Here is a 17704-nt window from a genome sequence, read left to right as displayed (position 1 = left end):
TAACAGTTGACATACTTTTATTTTATCCTAAATAGCAGGCCATTGTTGAGGCCTCATAGTTAGAAGGGCGGGGGGGGGGGGGGTGGTGGTGTCGGTGTATCCCTTATCCTATTAATTTTTGTCCCAAATATCTTGTATCCTGTTAAATCAATCAATGTCCTGTTTTATCTGATCTAAACATACTCTACCCCATTAATATTTCCCCTAAATTTCTTGCATCCTATTAACTTTTTACCCAAATATCCAGTATCCTGAAAACCCCTAATAAGGCCTCGCTGATGAACTGATAAAGCTGATCAAGATACACAGATCATAATCTTTTGACCTGATACTGTCTATCGTTGTCTTTTTTTCTTTTTTTTTTTTAATACACGACCACCCCTCCCCCCACGTACCCTGCAAAAATAACCTAGAAAATGCCTGCAAGCAGAAGCTCATGTTCAAATCATGTCGTAAATACTCTTTTTCTTTGGCCATCATAGCTTGATAAGAAATAACACGCAAACTGCGGTGATAAACATGACAAAAAAAAAACACATGTTAAAAAACAAAGTTCATTTACTTGACGTTTCGTATGTTTCAACAATGTTTCAACAATGTTCAAATCATTCTGGCAAGGCCAGTTACTAGTTTAGCCACAGAAATGTGTAAAATGGCTGTAATGTCGGTTGCATTTGCACTTCCTACCCACCCTACCCCTACCCGTTGGAATGTGCATTTGTCAAATGTAACGCAATCTGTGGAATAATGGCGGGTGCACAACAGATCAAAACAGAACTGAGCTTAAACGAGTTCTTGATGAGAATCCTCGATTAAGAGGAGGATTTTAAAGGCTGCTAACAGACTTCTGGGTCAGTTAGGATCTCAGCAAATTGTTAAACTTCTTGTCAACGGCGGCTTATGAGGCGAAAGACAAATAATATTGATAGATGTTATGAAGCGGGCTTCGGAGAGCTGAAATCTGCTTAACTGTGGCGATGTCTGAGAGTGATTTCGTACACCAATCACCAAAAATGTGGCTGAAACATACTGGAAATATAACATGAGGCATCGTGAAACATCCAGTTGTCGACATGTTGTGAGGTAAGTGGAATGGTAAGTGGAATATATCATTATTTTCTCTGTGCAACATTATTTTCACGTTATCATGCTAATTAGGACGGCGGTCTTTGTTGACAAAAGCACAGCTTAAACTTCTTCTTCTAACATTTTACAGTTTTAACTGCCCCAAAATTTTATTGCATGTTTTTACAGGTGAGACATTGCTCTTTAAGTGGAGGGTAGTTTTGGGATCTCAAGTGATGTACTTTTGGCGATATTTTCCTTTAAACTTCGCCTTTTTTATGGCGCTTCATGAGTAGTCCGAAAGGGAAGAAATTTAAAATTCTGCAAAAAAATCAGGTGATGATCAAATTGCCAAAACAGCCTCTCAATGTAACAAGAAACATTTGCTTGTCTCGAATAAAGGGTTTTTACCCAGATTTATATCGTTTTCTTTGTATGGCAAATTGTTAAAAATGTGCCCTAAAATGGCCGCTGAAAGCCCTCTCAGAGGGGCAAAACCAAGATGGTGGCCCCAGCGCAAAAATACGAATCGAATTGAACTGAAAGCTATATTTTTGTGAATCACTTATCTAGACCATTCATCTGAGAAAGTTTGAGAAATTTAATTTTTTCTGGTCCAAATGGCCATAGTCAAAATTTACAGAGGGCGCCTCTTAAACATTGTGTTTCCAACCATTGATATTTCATCTATGAAAATAAGTTTGACACTTCGATTCCAATGCGACATCTTAGAGAATTGAGTCTACTAGAGTCAAGATGCCTATAGGTTTTCAATGATTGACAAGCTGGTATTGCTAGTGCACTGTGAATGGTATTTCCCTTAATGTTATATGCAGCCTTACCAGTTGGTGCTAACATTAGGACATGGATTTCAGCAAAACTTTCTCCAGCTCTAGAGTTATAATACTTCAGCCATCTGGTATAATATGGGTAAAGTTTGACAATACTGATGTTGGTGAAAAAACTAGACATGAAAACAGGCAACTGTATGTCACTGGCATTGAACCTACATGGACTCCAATAAAACCAGTAACTGCTGAATTTAAAGTTAGTAGAACCAGAAGTGTCCAAGTTGTAAGAAAGCAATTTCCACTTAGACCAGCTGTGGCAAGGACAATTCATAGAGCTCAAGGTGATACTGAAGCTAGAATTGTTGTGAATTTTGAAACTCAAAGAGCTATCCCACACATACATTATGTTGCTATAAGCCGAGTAACAACTTTAGAGGGCTTGCATATCACTGATTTATGTGAAGGCAAGATAAAAGTTAGTCAAGATGTAGAGAAGGAAATGGAGCGTTTGAGAACTGAAGGTAAATTAGATATCTGCATTTCACCTATCTATAATTCACCTGATTCTTGCATTAAGTTATGTTATCTCAATGCACGTTCCTTACACGAACACATTGGAGATATACGAGGAGACCTTAACTACTCAAGTACAGATGTGACCTTGTTTTCAGAATCTCGGTTTTCTGTGAGTGATAGTAACAGCATATATGACATTGGTCAGTATAGTTTATTTAGAAATGATGCTCCTTCAGTTGGAAATGTTAGACCATTTGGTGGTACAGCAGTTTATAGTCGGATTGAATATTATCCAGGATATCCATATTGCTGCAGTACGAATGGAGTAGAAATAACAGTAATACGATTAATGGTTGTTCCCCATGTTACCTATATAGCCATTCATCGGTCTCCTCAAGTTTCAATCAGGCAACTATTGACAGCTTTATCAGAAGTTCTAGCAATGCGTTTAACCAATTTTAAAATATTTATGGGTGATTTCAATGTCAACTGGTTTAACCACTCAGAAAGAGAAGCTTTGTACAATTTTTTCATCAGGGAACATCAGTATAAACAACTAATGTCATCGTATACAACAGACAATAAGACTTGCATAGATCACATATATACCAACTTGCCAGAAACACAAGTTAGAGTTGGTATTTTAGAAACATATTTTACAGACCATAGAGCAATCTATGCATTGCTTGACAATTTTTCCTAACATTTTTCCTAGATTGGGCAATATAATGACCCTTTATCTTAAGAAAATTAAGGAAACACTCTGATAAAAATAGCTAATAACATTTACATGATCAATATTGTACTAACAAAAACTTGTTTAATGGTCTCATAAATGGAACTTATTACCATATTACATGGAATTTTCATGACACTTTAATTTTGCAAATCGAAGAAAATCATGAAAATTAAGTGTTGTGAAATAAATGTGATGAAATTCGTGTTTATAAGGATTGACAGTCAGAACTGTGAGCAACTGTCTACGCTATTATTAAAATTTTGTTGGTCATCATGAAAACATTTTTAATATACAGCCATGAGGATAGGCATTTTAGTGCAAGACACAGCATTTAAGTGAGTCCTGTATTTGGGTTTTGGCAAAATCTGCACCTCTCAGAATGTACCAAATTTATCATAAATATTCCATAGTCCTAGCCCAATGCAGGCAATAGGTAAGGTTATGATATTGAATGCTTCTTCGTCCCATTCAAATCTTTCATATTTCTCTGTATTAACCATTTTGCTCTTCCTGCAGGTCTGTGCCAGTCAACAAGTAATTGAAGAACTGTAAGTAAATATTATCCTTTATTTATCTTTTTACTCATGCATAACAATTTCAGACTCGTCTTATGTCAACTCTTTCATTATAGCTAGCCACACTGCCACTGTAGCTAACACTAATGTTATAAAATGATGGATAATGTACCGATAAGTTCTACTATACTTGCTTTCTAGAGTAGATGTTTCCTAAGGCCAACGAGAGTTGAGATCATCTCATTTATTGTACTTTGTTTTAATTTCCATCCAGATGTCTACAAAAGGACAGTCAAAGAAAACTAATCAAAGAAAAAGTATGGGTAAAGGTATTTTCATACAACAGTAAGGTTTTCTAGCCTCACACTTTTACAGAAAATGTAACAGTTGATATACAAAATATATCACTGACAATTTATAATGGATGATTGTCATTATTATCCTCTTTGATATCAATTGTTATTTCTTTCATTAGGTGATCATTTGTCATCTACCAGCAAATTACATGTTCCTTCAAAAGATTCTACTAGTTCGACTGGTAAGTATTGGAACTCCAAATAACAAATTTGATGCCTCATGATTGTTATCATTATCCTATTTGATATCAATTGTTATTGCTTTCATTAGGTGATCATTTGTCACGTACCAGCAAAGAACATTTACCTTCAAAAGATTCTACTAGTTCGACTGGTAAGTATTGGAACTCCAAATAACAAATTTGATGCATCATGATTGTTATCATTATCGTATTTCATATCAATTGTTATTGCTTTCACTAGGTGATCATTTGTCACCTACCAGCAAAGAACATGTACCTTCAAAAGATTCTACTAGTTCGACTGGTAGGTATTGGAACTCCAAATAACAAAAATAATGTTGCATGAAGAAAAATGACAAAAATCTTTCTTAGATTCTTAAAGCTATTGCACCATTGAATGAAAATGTCAATTTTTCTGACTAATTAGAAAGTACAAGAACAACACTTCATTATTAACAGTTTTCTCGAAAACAGCTATCTCGAAAATTAAGGAAAAAATGTACAAACTATTTTACAGGCACAAATGACTCACTGACTGAAAGTTGGGAAGACAAAGGTAAATTCAACCACCATTGTTTGAAGGCTGTCACCCCATTTCTTTCTACAACTCACTCAGCAATACTTTAGTATGACAAAACTAATCATACTTATTATTTTTGCCTAAGTTGATAAATATCTTACCATTATTTTATTATTTTTTAGGCACTCACCACTTGCCAACTGAAATGTTGGTAGACAAAGGTAAGTCCAATAATTGCTGAAATGTACAACTTTTCATGGAGGGAAGTTTTCAGTCAGTAAAGTCATTCAACAGGCACTTCAAGTTACAAAATAGTTTTTCAACATTTCTTTTAGGCAATAATGACAAGCCTACTATAAACGTGGAAGGAAAAGGCGAAGGTAAATACAGCATCTTCAGTTGTACACTCGTGACTTCAAAACTACTAGAGCTTATCATTAATCAAAAATTCAGTCTATACAAAGCTGCGAGTTTATTCCAAATAAACAATTACAAAATTAACAATTCATTCATTCTTTCTTTCATTCTTTCTTTCTTTCTCTCTTTCTTTCTTTCTCTCTTTCTTTCTTTCTTTCTTTTTTTCATTCAGCTGTATTATTATAAATTGGGAAGCAGTCCAATCCTTTACCTATACCTTCCTAAAATGTATATTATTTTGATCATTAAATAGTGAACATCAAATATGCATACATTTTCAGGACCCTCTGTAAAGACAAGCAACTTCATCAAGTAAGTTGTATTTACACTGTTTTATTTGAAATCCTTCAGAAAAAAAAACACAACACGAATCTTCATAGAAACATGACATATATCCACTACATTTTATTTTAATCAATTTATTTCATTAGGATGTCTTCATTTAACTAGCCACTTGAGGAAAACCAGATTCAAGGGTTTATTCACAAGCTCAGTGACATACGAACATCAACAGTAGGAGCTGCTTCTTACTTTGATTTTCAGCTTCAAACGTCGCCCACAAAATCTGTAAGAGCTCTCTGCTACTCTCCCAAAAAGCGGCCTAAAATAAAGGAAATGCAAGACAAAAAGCAACCTGTGAGTTTCGACAATGTACAGCAAACTGTAGGCAGACGTCGAGCTTTAGAAGAAGAGTATACCATCAGGAAGAAATCCAGAGTAACGCCCCACATAGTAGACTATGAATACGACCCCGCATTTTCGCAAATGCATTTTAGCATTAGTGAAATTGATGATATTTCAGACTTTCAATCAATATCAGTAAAAGCAAAAGTAATGCTTATTGGAGAATCCGAAGTTGTAAATGTTAGGGGCAAACCTTTGACTAAGGTAGATTACATTATCGCCGACAGCACTAAATCTATCAAGCTCCTAGCTTGGGAAAATAAAGTTGTTCTTGAGGCAGACAAATCCTATCATATCGAAGGAATAAGTGTACGTAGTTTTAATGATGAGAAATATCTGACTACCACAAAATACACGTCAATCCATCCAATAGAAGAGCTTGTTGCTGTAAATGATGCTCAGTGTGACTATGGTAATGTCGTCATTGGCTCAGTTCTAGGAGTCAGTGTTTCCCATTACAAAATTTGTCTTTGTAACACAAAAATACAGGTCGCCGATAGTACTACTACAGTGAAGTGCAATAAATGCAAACTCACCGTCTTTGCCAATGCATTACTTGACTCGTCCGTGACAAAGTTAATTATCAAAGATAACTCAAGTCAGATGCACACTTACACTGCATTGAATACTACCATGGACACGTTTCTACATAAAGTGGCTAACAAATCTGTTACTGACTGTGATGATGAACAGCTTTTGGAAATTTTTGCCTACAAAACTTTCGAATTTACAGTCAGTGAGAAAGAAAAACTTGTAAGCAGCATAACTGTGAACACATCAATGCAAAGTGATAAGTAATAACTGTTATTACGTTACCATATATACCGTTCTAATGCTAGCCTGTGTAGCAAGTGCAAAAGGGAAATGGGACGCCCCTTTCACTACTTCCACATTGTCCCACAATGCATCGCTCCCATAGATTTCATGGGAAATTGAACGAGAAAAACCTTTTTATGGGCTTGTTTAAGGAATTAACTTGATCGAAACTCGAACAAAGATGCATTTTCTTTGTCAGGGTTTTTTCGGAAATAGAGCCTCCCAATCCCTCCCCCCTAAAATCTACGAGAGTAGATGCGGAAGAGGCGAATTGACCGCGCGCGGCCTCTCGCGTTCCGTCTCATTCTTTTTGCACATGCTACGCAAGCTATTCTTATGGAAGTTGTACGGGCAGACCATATGTTTGAATGGTGAAAATGAGGTCACTGTTTTGATATTGAATACTCATAGTGATTTTTTACAAAGCACAGCCCACCAAATGTTCAGATACGCATCAGCTCATAAAGACTAACTTCATCTGTTACAATTAGTTGTTACACGTTGGTTTATGTTTTTGACAATTGTAAATGCGAGTTTGAGGGTGCTGACCATTATGTTCCATGGTTAAGCCAAACCTTTATTCTCACTCTAATGCATTATAGCGCTATGACGATAGAAAAAATTATTCTATTTTTGAACTTTTTCATGAGGTCATTCACATTCTGATAATCATGAGAGTTACATCACATAATGGTCAGTCACTGGTACAAACACGCTATCTGTTACCACAGAGGTTACCTCCAATGTAAAAATAAAACAAAAATAAAACAGAAAAATCGTTGAAATTATACAATCACTTTTCTCTTACATATTGTAGTTACGTTGTTGATATTATTTTTTATTTACAAATTAACTTATCCGTCGCCACAGCAAATGGTTCGAGTGAGTTCGATTACCGACTAAAGTTCAATAACAAATACCAGTAGCAGAGCCACATGCAGTCTCCGACTGCCTATTTTTTAAATTGTTGTTAGTATCAGTAGCTAATTCTCTGCTACATTTTCGTGTCAGATGTGAGCGTTACAGTTGGCGTTACAGTTAATGAGAAAACTTACGTACGAAAGCTTAAGGACGTGACTTGTTTTAAATGAGCTACGTCACGATTTACGCATCTTGAAAAAACTAGCGTGTATACGTAGTCTTTCAAGTTCGTCATTTGCAGTCCTCGTTAATCTTTGCCATCCTTAACGATCCTCATTCCGTTTTGATTTGTTCTTGCCTCTTAAGTGTTTTCTATACTAGAACACGATCATTTCATGGTTTTATTCTATTTATAGGCAACTCTTTACGACCCTACAAATGACTCTAAAAATCTTGACGTAACTCCTAAAATGTTGTTTATTCTCGGGTTGCGTTATCGTTCACACTATCGATATTATTCCTATAATTTTTTGTAAAACAGCTATATCTCCTTGAATACAAATGGTTTGTTTCGTTTTATTCCAGTGCGAAATATCGTATTCCAAACTCACGGTTTGTAAAAGTATAGACTTGTCTCAAAAACGGAAATTGTTCGAAATCATCAGGTGTTTAATTTTTTCTAGTTTTTGTGTTTCGATTTATACGTTCGTCCTATTATTACCATGCTGACTCGTTTTATGATAGTTTACCTTTGATGCAAGTGAATATCCGAAATATCATTTATCCGAAATATCATTTATCCGAAATATCATTTATCCGAACTGCGGAGAAAGATATGAAGACATGATTGATCATCGCAATTATACGCACAACTTAAGCAGTTGTGAAATTAAAGCCTGAAAAAAAAAAATCAGGCCTGAACGGGACTCGAACCCATGACCTCTGCGATACCGGTGCAGTGCTCTACCAACTGAGCTATCAAGCCAGCTGGGAGCTGGTCACATTGTGAGTTCGTAATATACTCGTAGATGGTGAAGAGTGCAAGTGAATATACGAAATATCATATAGTTGAACTGCAAAGAAAGATATGAAGACATGATTGATCATCGCAATCAAAACCCAACAGCCTGAAAAAAAATTCATCTGTGACCAGCTCCCAGTTGGCTTGATATTATAACAGAATAAAGGAATATCACACCTGAATTAAATAAAACGTTCTGCTCACAGTAGTCACTCTAGTGTAATTTGCTCAACAAAATTTTGAATTTTGAATCTTGAATTTTGAATTTTTTCCTTGATCCGATCCGTGATCCGGTTCGATACAGGTTTTGTCGACGCCGCATTTTGTACTGACCTATTGGGAAAGCATGTGAAAATACCGATTCGATTTTCTGCCCAGGCGTTATTTTATTCTTTTTTCAACCCAGTACCATATTGGACTCTGGGGCACAGCCGGTAAAAACCCACGTTTACAACCGTAACACTTCTCACATTTCTGTTCCCTTTTCTTTTCCTTTGTCCGCCATGTTGAATTCTTTGGCGGGTTACCGCTGTACACTCGTTCCCAGACTCCCGTTCCCGGTTCCCGGATCCCGGATCCCTGTTCCCCGTTACCAGTTTTAGTAACATCCAGCTTTTGCGCAGTTCAAAATGGGCAGGTTCAAGCCAAACTTAAAATTGTTAGTATCATGTGTATCACACGTGTTTGTGATATAAAGTTTTCGAGCATAACAAGAGCTTCACCGAGAGCTAGAAAACATATCACTTCACCATCTAAGAATATTATACTATTAAACTATTTTACAGGTGTGCAAGTAGACGAATAACGACAATAGACAAGCACTTCACTAATCACGCAGTTGGCAAGGCTGGGAAACGGCTTTAGCTTTCTTACCTTTCCTTTCTAGAGTAGGTTTTTGCACTTTCCACAGGTTTGCCGACTGAGATGCTTTTTGTATCTGCTTGAATCCATGTTTACTGTGTTCTTGGTACGGCAAGCTCGGACAAAAGTTGAAGCCAGCTGGTTTCAGAAGAAACGAGAAAACATTTGACAAGAAATTTGCATGGGAGGTTTTTCACAAGCCAATCATTTGCGGGCAGAAATTTATCATGTGTCACGGAAATTTTTAAACAAAGACCAACACGATCTCACACTTGCGGAGAATAGTCGGAAAGATCCGAAGTGTTTAGAAAAATACGCAATATCACTTATATTGTGGAAACGAACAATAGACGGGGATATTTTCATACAATAAAGTCATTATGCATAAAGCTGGATGATTAGCACCACACTTAGGGCCTCTTAATTCATATGAGCACGGTCAACCGGGCTGGCTCGGGCTATCTCTAAAACGCGAAACGAGGAATCGAGGAACGGGTAACAGAAAACAAGGGACGGGGAACGGAGAATCCCTAAAAGGGGGAATCTCTAAAAGGGAGATTCTCCAAAAGGGGAAATCTCTAAAAGGGGGAATCTCTAAAGGGAGGAATCTCTAAAAGGGGGAATCTCTAAAGGGAGATTCTCTAAAAGGAGGAATCTCTAAAAGGGGGAATCTCTAAAAGGGGGAATCTCTAAAAGGGGGAATCTCTAAAAGGGGGAATCTCTAAAAGGGGGAATCTCTAAAAGGGGGAATCCTTGAAAGGGGGAATCTCTAAAAGGGGGAATCTGTAAGTTTTTTTACACTCCTCACTCCTGATATTACTCTCATGATCCTTTTTTTTCCTGTAGACAAAACGATAATTTAATTTACTCTAAACCACAAAGGCAAATAACAAACTTTCATAACAGTATATTCTTAGTGTTTTCTTAGTGTTTTCTCAGCTCCTACAAATTGATGGCGACTGAACAATATCTGCCTTTATCGTAAATTAAACCAGAAAGCAGGATTTAGTCAAGCACTCCAAAACAACAGAACAAAACCAACAACCTAACAACGATATGTGCCTATGTTCTAAGCCCTAAAGGTTCACATTTTCAGAAGGCATATTTCCGAGTTTTGTTCAAAATGCGACCTCTGCGGAGAAAACGAACGATTTTTTCTTTCGTGTCGCCTTTACCATCTTCTCTTATGACGTCTTCATACCGATGAAGGAGATCGGGATTTAGCAAATTGAAAAGAAGCATACTGTAGGCCCACATGTCAACGTGACGCATATCGTCCAGTGTAGCTCCTGCTTGTGATATTTGGCTTCCATTGAGAATTTCCGGGGCCATGAAAGGTACTGTTCCTCTATCTATATTCTTAGTTCTGGAGTGACGTACAGATCTCGTTTGGATATCTAGCGATCGGCTTTCGCCAAAATCAGTGAGCTTACATATCACAGGCTCGTGTTTCTACGCGTAAGCTATCTTATTTCGATCCGTCTCCGCACGATAGTGGTGATTGCTAACCAACACATTTGCCGGTTTCAAACCCCTGTGCGCTATTCCATTTTCGTGCAAGTAGAGCAGTCCTCCTGCAACATCAGCGGCAATCTTATCCATAAATGTGCCTCTATTCCATTGCAGTCTTGACTGTCGATAAGGTACATTAACTCGTTTAAGGTGGCCGAACTCAGTTTTCGCACGCGCTTTTGCTGATGCGATTCAGCGCGCGCACAAGGATTGCAAAAAAAAACAAACATGCCGTCAATAGAGCGATCACTTTATTTGCCCAATGCCCGCATTATCTGTGCTATTTTTCTCTATAACTGAACGCAGTGTATTGATCGTTTTAATATTTTATTGCAAAGATATGTTACAAAAGGTAAGAACCCAGCAATTCTCAGCTTTTTCGTTGTTACCGAAAGAACCTAGTTAAATGCAACGCATGCGTAGTAAGTCAAAAAATTGCGATTGAATGAAAAATTGCTTTCTCGGAAATACGCCTTTTTCTCGAGAACTACTAATTAGAATTTCACGAAATTTGGCACAAAAATACTTTAGGAAATAAGTAACTGGAGTATGGAAAAAAAATAAACTTTAACAAAGGAAATTCTGGACATTCCAGTGAACTTTCAACAAGGGGTAATTAAAGATCTCTGTTAAAATTACTATCAAAATGGTGTTAACTTGTGAGTATCGTTACAAGTTTGCTGCATGCAAATTATAAAGAAAATCTGATGACTAGATTTTCTACAAAATCGACAAAAGCGATTTTAAAGGCACGTTTATATTTATTCAGGTTGCCATGGCAACGGTACATACGTCAGCTAGACTGTCAAAAAACCAAAGTTTGTGTTGTTAACTTGCTTGCTGCCAATTTTGGCGACCGAGGGATCAAGGGTTTTAGAGAAAAAGGTGAGTGAAACACAGGTATCAAACTGTGTTCAGCCACCTTAACGAGCTCAGGTTTCCTTTACCGCCGAAAACTTCATTATCGAAATACACGTACTCTAGCATAATTGCCATGGGGTCTTGGCAAACAGCTTTGAATTGGACGATGCTTATGGCCTGCGAATATGCTCTCATTTTAAAGATTCCCCCTGTGTGTGTTAACCTACCTTAAATATGATTAACGAGTTATTACGGTGCCTGGGAGGTCCGCATAGTCAAAAACTGTGCCCACAGTATTTTCAAGTCCGAAATCACAGTTTTTCACTATACGGACCGACCCTATTTTTTATTATAAGCAGGCAAATAACATCACATCTAAAGGCAAATAACGGCACTTTTTTTATTCACTATGTCATCTCCTGACTACATTTACTCGATTTTTAGGCAAACATGTTTATTTCTTGCTGTGGTAAATTGGCCTTCAAATGGGTTTGTTTGTTTGAATCGGCTTCCGTGCCGTCTACAAACCATTCTTAAAAAATCGTCGCAACGAGTGAGTAACTCAGATACTAGAAAAATAATTAAAAGATGTATTAAGGAACAGTTGTAGAAAATATTCCTTTTTATAAGGGAAATGAATGAGCCTGTGATGGTGATTCAGGGGACTCTTTTGACAAGTAATTACAAATATAGAGTTTTTGAGTTCACTTTTGTTGAAACCGATCTATATTTGTAGTCATTTTCTGACCCGGCGTAAAACAGCCGTTGCTATGGCCGTTGTAATAATAGAAAAAATATACCCGGCCACTGCCGGCCATTGTGTACTTTTCTTGAATTTCACACTCATCTAGAGGCAAATCCAGCAAGTTCGTTTGAAAATGTTTTTTACAAAAGTTCAAAGGTTTTGCATCTTATATTTTCAAAAAAATTGCTTTTCTCCTGAACATCGTCACGTTTTATCCTATCGAGCCGCCACCTTAATCATCGATGAACGCGTAGTAAGGCAAACGATTGACGTCGATTATCGCTAATTTGTTCACGAAAATTGATAAAAAAAAATAAAAAAAAAACGACTATGGCAAGCCGAATTGGATAATTTCACCCGCTCCCGGAACCAATCAGATTGCAAGATTAGCTGAATTGTGCCATGATCACGGACTGAGAAAAAAATAAAAGAAAAAACGATTTTTTTTCCCTCCCCTAAGGGGTGAGAAGTAACAGCTTTTTCTCTTTACTACACTGCTACGACCTCGAAATCTCGTGTTCTCCGTATTCTTTACAGATTGGTTTATGTACATTAAATATCAAGCAATCCACTGACAATCCACTACGGATATTGTTCCTGTGTTTATGTTAACTGTTTTAGTTACCTTTATTCTAACTGTCATGATCTTTTATTCGTGTCCAGCAACCTATATTTTAACGAGTTTGTTCCAGAAACATAAGACATGGGCATGCGATCATCTGTGATCAAATTCTGAACTCTCCTCGAACCTCACTCGATTAGCTATTTGAATAGTACAATATAAACGATTTATCAATATCACTAACAATGAAATCAAAACTTCCTCAGTACTCTTGTAATAAGTATACGTTTCACAGGACATACCCTCGGGTAAGTTCATATTCAAGTGTTCTCTGCTCTGAATGTCAATATCAAACAAAAATGTTTCCCGTGAGTATGCAGGGAAGTCATTTGGTCTGACACCTGTTTGAGATTTAGCGTCAAAAGGAAGCATCGATACCAAACCATGTTTGTTGCCAAACAGGTTTAGGGAATATCACGGCTTAATTCAACTGGTCTCGAGGGTGCACTTCAAGTAGGTTGACACCAATGGTCCAGCTTAACTTTATATTCGGCTGCCTGAGTCCAAGCTGGTCTAGTTACAGAATGAATCCTTTATCGCTAGGTAGCGCTTTTAGAATTGAACCTCATTGTGTACGTAACGCGCTGTGATTGGCCGATTCGTTCGGCCTACGTGTTGTGCGGCATGAGGATAAAAAAACGCCTAGACTTGTTACCGAAAAGTAACCCGAAAAAACTCCAGAAGTAGCACCAAAAGAGAGTTACAAATGTCTCTCGCGACTCGAGATACGGGTAAGATACTCTGAAAATATTGGAACATGTCCCTTCAAGCCAAATTAGCTACTTAAGAACTGTGCAATAATCATCAGGAGGGGGTGGGGCTGTAAAAATCAGAGAGGGGGGCATTATGGAAACTCATACCCTTAGGGAGGGAGGGTAACATGTAAATTCCTTTTTGAAAAGTAGGTGGGGCGGCATAGGCAAGTTGACTTTGTGTAGTTATTATTATTGCAAAAAGTAACGTTTTTTACAATACAAATATTGCCTTTACTAGTAACATAACTTACAATAGCGAAATAGAGCGGTTTTCAATTACTTACCAATTACACTACTCAGCAAATCTCAAACTGTGGAAAAACCAAAACCAAAGTAAATGTCTAATTACTTTCGACACTTATTGAAAACTGCTTTACCTTACAAAACCCTAACATTTGCCTGCGATACTTACTCTAGTTACAGTACTAACATAATTCACAATTTAACAACTCCAACACAACTTACAATGCTAACATTGCTTAATATCAGGAGCCATAATCGGGGACGGAGACCGTAAGCGCGCGCCATTTCAAGAATTGGGGTTGTCCCCACGATATGGGACAATAATTCTATTTTTAGAACAAATTGCGCTATCACCTGCGGCACACGCGCGTACATGCTGCGAGCATTTTTGCGGATGTCGCGCGGGGGAAATGGCGTCCGAAATTCCCGAAATTTTTCATGTTTTTGGCCCACAACTCAACGCGTTTACGTCTGTTGGAATTTTGCTTAAGTATTTTCGTCGTAAGCTGCTCCAGTTTGAGTGAAGTAAGACAGTGTCGAATTTAGGTGAATTCCGCTGTAAGTTTATATATATCGCTGACCAAATTGTGTCCCGACGGATGCTTCTTTTACATGAGCTGTACATTACTCCACTTTAAATTTCACATATGTTGAAGCATAGTTAGTAGAGGGGAATGGTTATGAAACTCGGCAAACTTCAAAGGTTTAAACAATAGCGCGGTCTCCGATGTTGAACAGACCCGTCACGTGACTCTGACCGTGCACAAGTTCATTCAAGGTGGCGGACAGTACAGACAGTCTGTTCCTGTCGGGAGACGATTTTTGGAAGACACTGAAGAGTTAGAGGAACAATTTGCGGTCACAGTTAGAAATGTAAGTTGAAAAAATGGTAATTTTGAGTCAAAATTTCGCATTATTGTTCTTAAATTTGCCACACTACTAACTATGGTTGAAGATGAACAGCTTTTCCATTACACAGCAAAAAACTAGCTGGATATATTTAGATATAGCAGAGCTTCAGGACTTCATAGTTTCCTAGCTCTTCTTGCCACACGCTTGCAAGGAATTTGTCAGTCTATCGCGACCGAAAAGTAAAACAAAATAATTGCTAGTTTGAGTTTCGCTTGAATTGTAAGCAGCGCTTGATGTTTCATCAAGGCTTAATAACTTTACGTCCGTAGATACTGCTCAGTTTTATTCGTGCAAAAATCCAGTAAATTCTCTGTTGTCGATGAATGAGAGCGCCCGCCGATGCGTGTTTTGTGCAGCCAGTAAACATGACAAATTGCACCGAAGTTCCACCGCACTTTCGTGTGAAAGCGTACATCGAACTCAAACAATAGCTCTATAGTTTTTAAATGTGTTTAAGATTGATAAATGTGTGAGAACATATTAAGCTTAGCTGAAAATATGTGAATAAAGCAGAAATAATCACCAAAGTTACGATGACGCTTTCTTTAATCAACTTGGAATAATGATTTCGATTTTGTTGATCGAGTTATCAAAACTCCTTGTCTATTTTCATTTTTGCAGTGTAAAACTTCACTATGCTTATGTTGAAGAAACATACGATGTTAGTAGCCTTTTTTGCGTTCGTGAAATTTGTTGCAGCATCTCAGCACAAAAGATAACGAAAGAAATCTTTGTCAAGATTTGTTGACAAATGAAAACACCGACTCGGACTTGAAAGTGCACGAGCTGCACTATGCAAATGAGCTAATTGTACGCGTCAGACTTTCCTTTCACTGAACTTTTGCAAACTCACCAAACAAGCAGAAACAATAAGAAACCATCAAAACAGGTTTTGGTTATGATTAACCATTGTCTGAGAAACTCACAAATTAACTCGATACCACAGTAGAGAGTTTTCTTGCTATATTCTTAAGTCAGAACAAACGCAAAAACATACGCGTAAGCTTACAACTAGCGTAGCAGATCTTATTATTCATTTCCAGCGCGAGATTAAAGTCTTGTTTTCTACCCTGAAAAACCCACCTTTTCCGTTAGTTCAGAGCATAAAACTACATATAAGTGCCTTGGTTCGTATTTCCTGCCTTATTCCCTGCCATCGCTGTGAAAAATACGCAAGAGAATCTCTCAACTCTCACCATTTGATCACGCAACGTGACAACATCCACGCGAGAGCCCCGGACATGTGCGTGAATCCGCGCGGATATATGACGTCAGGATGGCGCAATTTGTTCTAAAAATAGAAAAATTGTCCCATATGATAGGTGCGCGCGGATCCCAAGACTTACGGTCTCCGTCCCCGACTATGGCTCCTGTTACAATTTATTAATACCTTATATCATGACTTACTTATTTTTAAATAGTGCATCATGCTTGATGTTAATTAACATTACTGGCTTTTTTTTATCTTGGCTAAATATCAACACACAGTGCTATTTAAAAACAAGGGAAAATGTGAAATATGCTATTTATCTTAATTTTCTTTGCAGAATTGAATGTAGATAGCTATGGAGTCAGCTACAATAGAGCGTTTTCATTGTCACGCAAAAAAAAAAATAGAGTCAAAAACTATTCAGTGGATAAAGTCAAGAAATTGAAATATTATTGAAGATAAGTAAAGACGACAGTTTTCCAAGTTTAAGGTGTGCGTTGTCCCAAAGTTGAAATATTCGTGAAAATGCTCCGCGCAAATTTACAGAGCCTAGTATGTAGAGTATGGAGCCGCCATGTTGGACACTGCTTATTTGTACTGAACAAACATTTAAATGAGCACTTTTCTAAATGCTATAACGTCTTTCAAAAATTATGGCTAAAAATCACGATAATAAATATTTTTCTACAAACGCGATCGTAGCTTTATGTCACACACCGCCATAACTCTGAAATTCAACTGGTTTCGAAACGAAGGACGCCGTTGAGCTGGAAAGTTGTAAGCAGATATAAATTTAGTACCTCTTATGCCTGATGATGATAAAAACTTTGGTGGCTCTTTAGTTTTGGATTTGAGAATTTGATGACGTCACGTGAAAAACGCTCTATAGGTGGCTTTCTTGCATATTTATTTGTGACTTAGATTTATATATCTCCATTTTAGGGTGAGGGTTGCGCTTCATCTTCTGGCAGTTGCTACATCTAAAAGGTTTAAGTGACAGACTTTGACATCACGCATCATTCATTTGGCCTACCCCGTGTTTTCCACAGACCCCAGCACCCAGTCACCCCTACCCTGGAATCCCACGCCCCGTCTTTTCCACCATACCGTTTTTTATCAGCCACTTTAATTTACTGAGCGTAGACAACAGAAAAAAAGGCCGTAAACCAATCAAGTCAGCTACTATTACAAAGCTGACTTCAAGACCGACAAAAGTAGATTTCACATTTGTTCTACCATATCATAACAAAAAACAAAGTTCCATTTCATTGTTACCAGGTTAAAAGCTTCTTCAATCTGTTCAACCGTACAGAATTTGTTGTGAAATTGTGCATACATTAAGCACATCAGGTCAATTCGATTTTCTAGGTAGGCTTTCCTTCACCGACTGCTTTGTTTCTTACCATTACAAGTTCTCCGTCACTGTATTTCCCATGTGTTAAGAGGTTAATGAGACGTTTCAGAGAAGCTCAAACTCTGCATCAGTAAATTTCAACTACC

At 37.5% G+C, this 17704-nt stretch overlaps 2 protein-coding genes and 1 pseudogene across 9 annotated transcripts; 2 read left to right on the top strand and 1 right to left on the bottom strand.

Annotated features, from left to right (window-relative positions):
• Positions 1-284: 284 nt before the first annotated feature.
• LOC149113544 (uncharacterized) lies at positions 285-7408 on the top strand. 8 transcript variants are annotated; one of them, XM_089288396.1, is made up of 11 exons: positions 285-1083; positions 3628-3659; positions 3901-3943; positions 4102-4164; positions 4254-4316; positions 4406-4468; positions 4682-4720; positions 4867-4905; positions 5020-5064; positions 5383-5413; positions 5533-7408. In XM_089288396.1, the coding sequence occupies exons 3-11, from the start codon at positions 3901-3903 to the stop codon at positions 5549-5551; spliced, it is 405 nt and encodes a 134-aa protein (XP_089144522.1). In that variant the 5' UTR covers positions 285-1083; positions 3628-3659; the 3' UTR covers positions 5552-7408. The 8 variants fall into 8 exon arrangements, 7 of the variants coding, with proteins under 7 accessions (XP_089144522.1, XP_089144521.1, XP_089144520.1 ...); XM_089288395.1 differs by having other exon boundaries at positions 3901-3949; XM_089288394.1 differs by having other exon boundaries at positions 3901-3955.
• Positions 1077-3076, top strand: LOC149113545 (uncharacterized). Its single transcript, XM_089288393.1, has one exon. The coding sequence runs from the start codon at positions 1930-1932 to the stop codon at positions 3073-3075; it is 1146 nt and encodes a 381-aa protein (XP_089144519.1). The 5' UTR covers positions 1077-1929; the 3' UTR covers position 3076.
• Positions 7409-10436: 3028 nt separating the features above from the next.
• LOC149113543 (uncharacterized) lies at positions 10437-11042 on the bottom strand (annotated as a pseudogene).
• Positions 11043-17704: the final 6662 nt, after the last annotated feature.

This window comes from Orbicella faveolata, unplaced genomic scaffold, assembly GCF_042242905.1.
Source record: "Orbicella faveolata isolate gen_17 unplaced genomic scaffold, um_ofav_v1 contig_15, whole genome shotgun sequence".
In the NCBI taxonomy this organism is placed as follows: Eukaryota; Metazoa; Cnidaria; class Anthozoa; order Scleractinia; family Merulinidae; genus Orbicella; species Orbicella faveolata.
The sequence above is the reverse complement of the archived record's forward strand: the minus strand, read 5'-3'. Positions and strand labels throughout refer to the sequence as shown.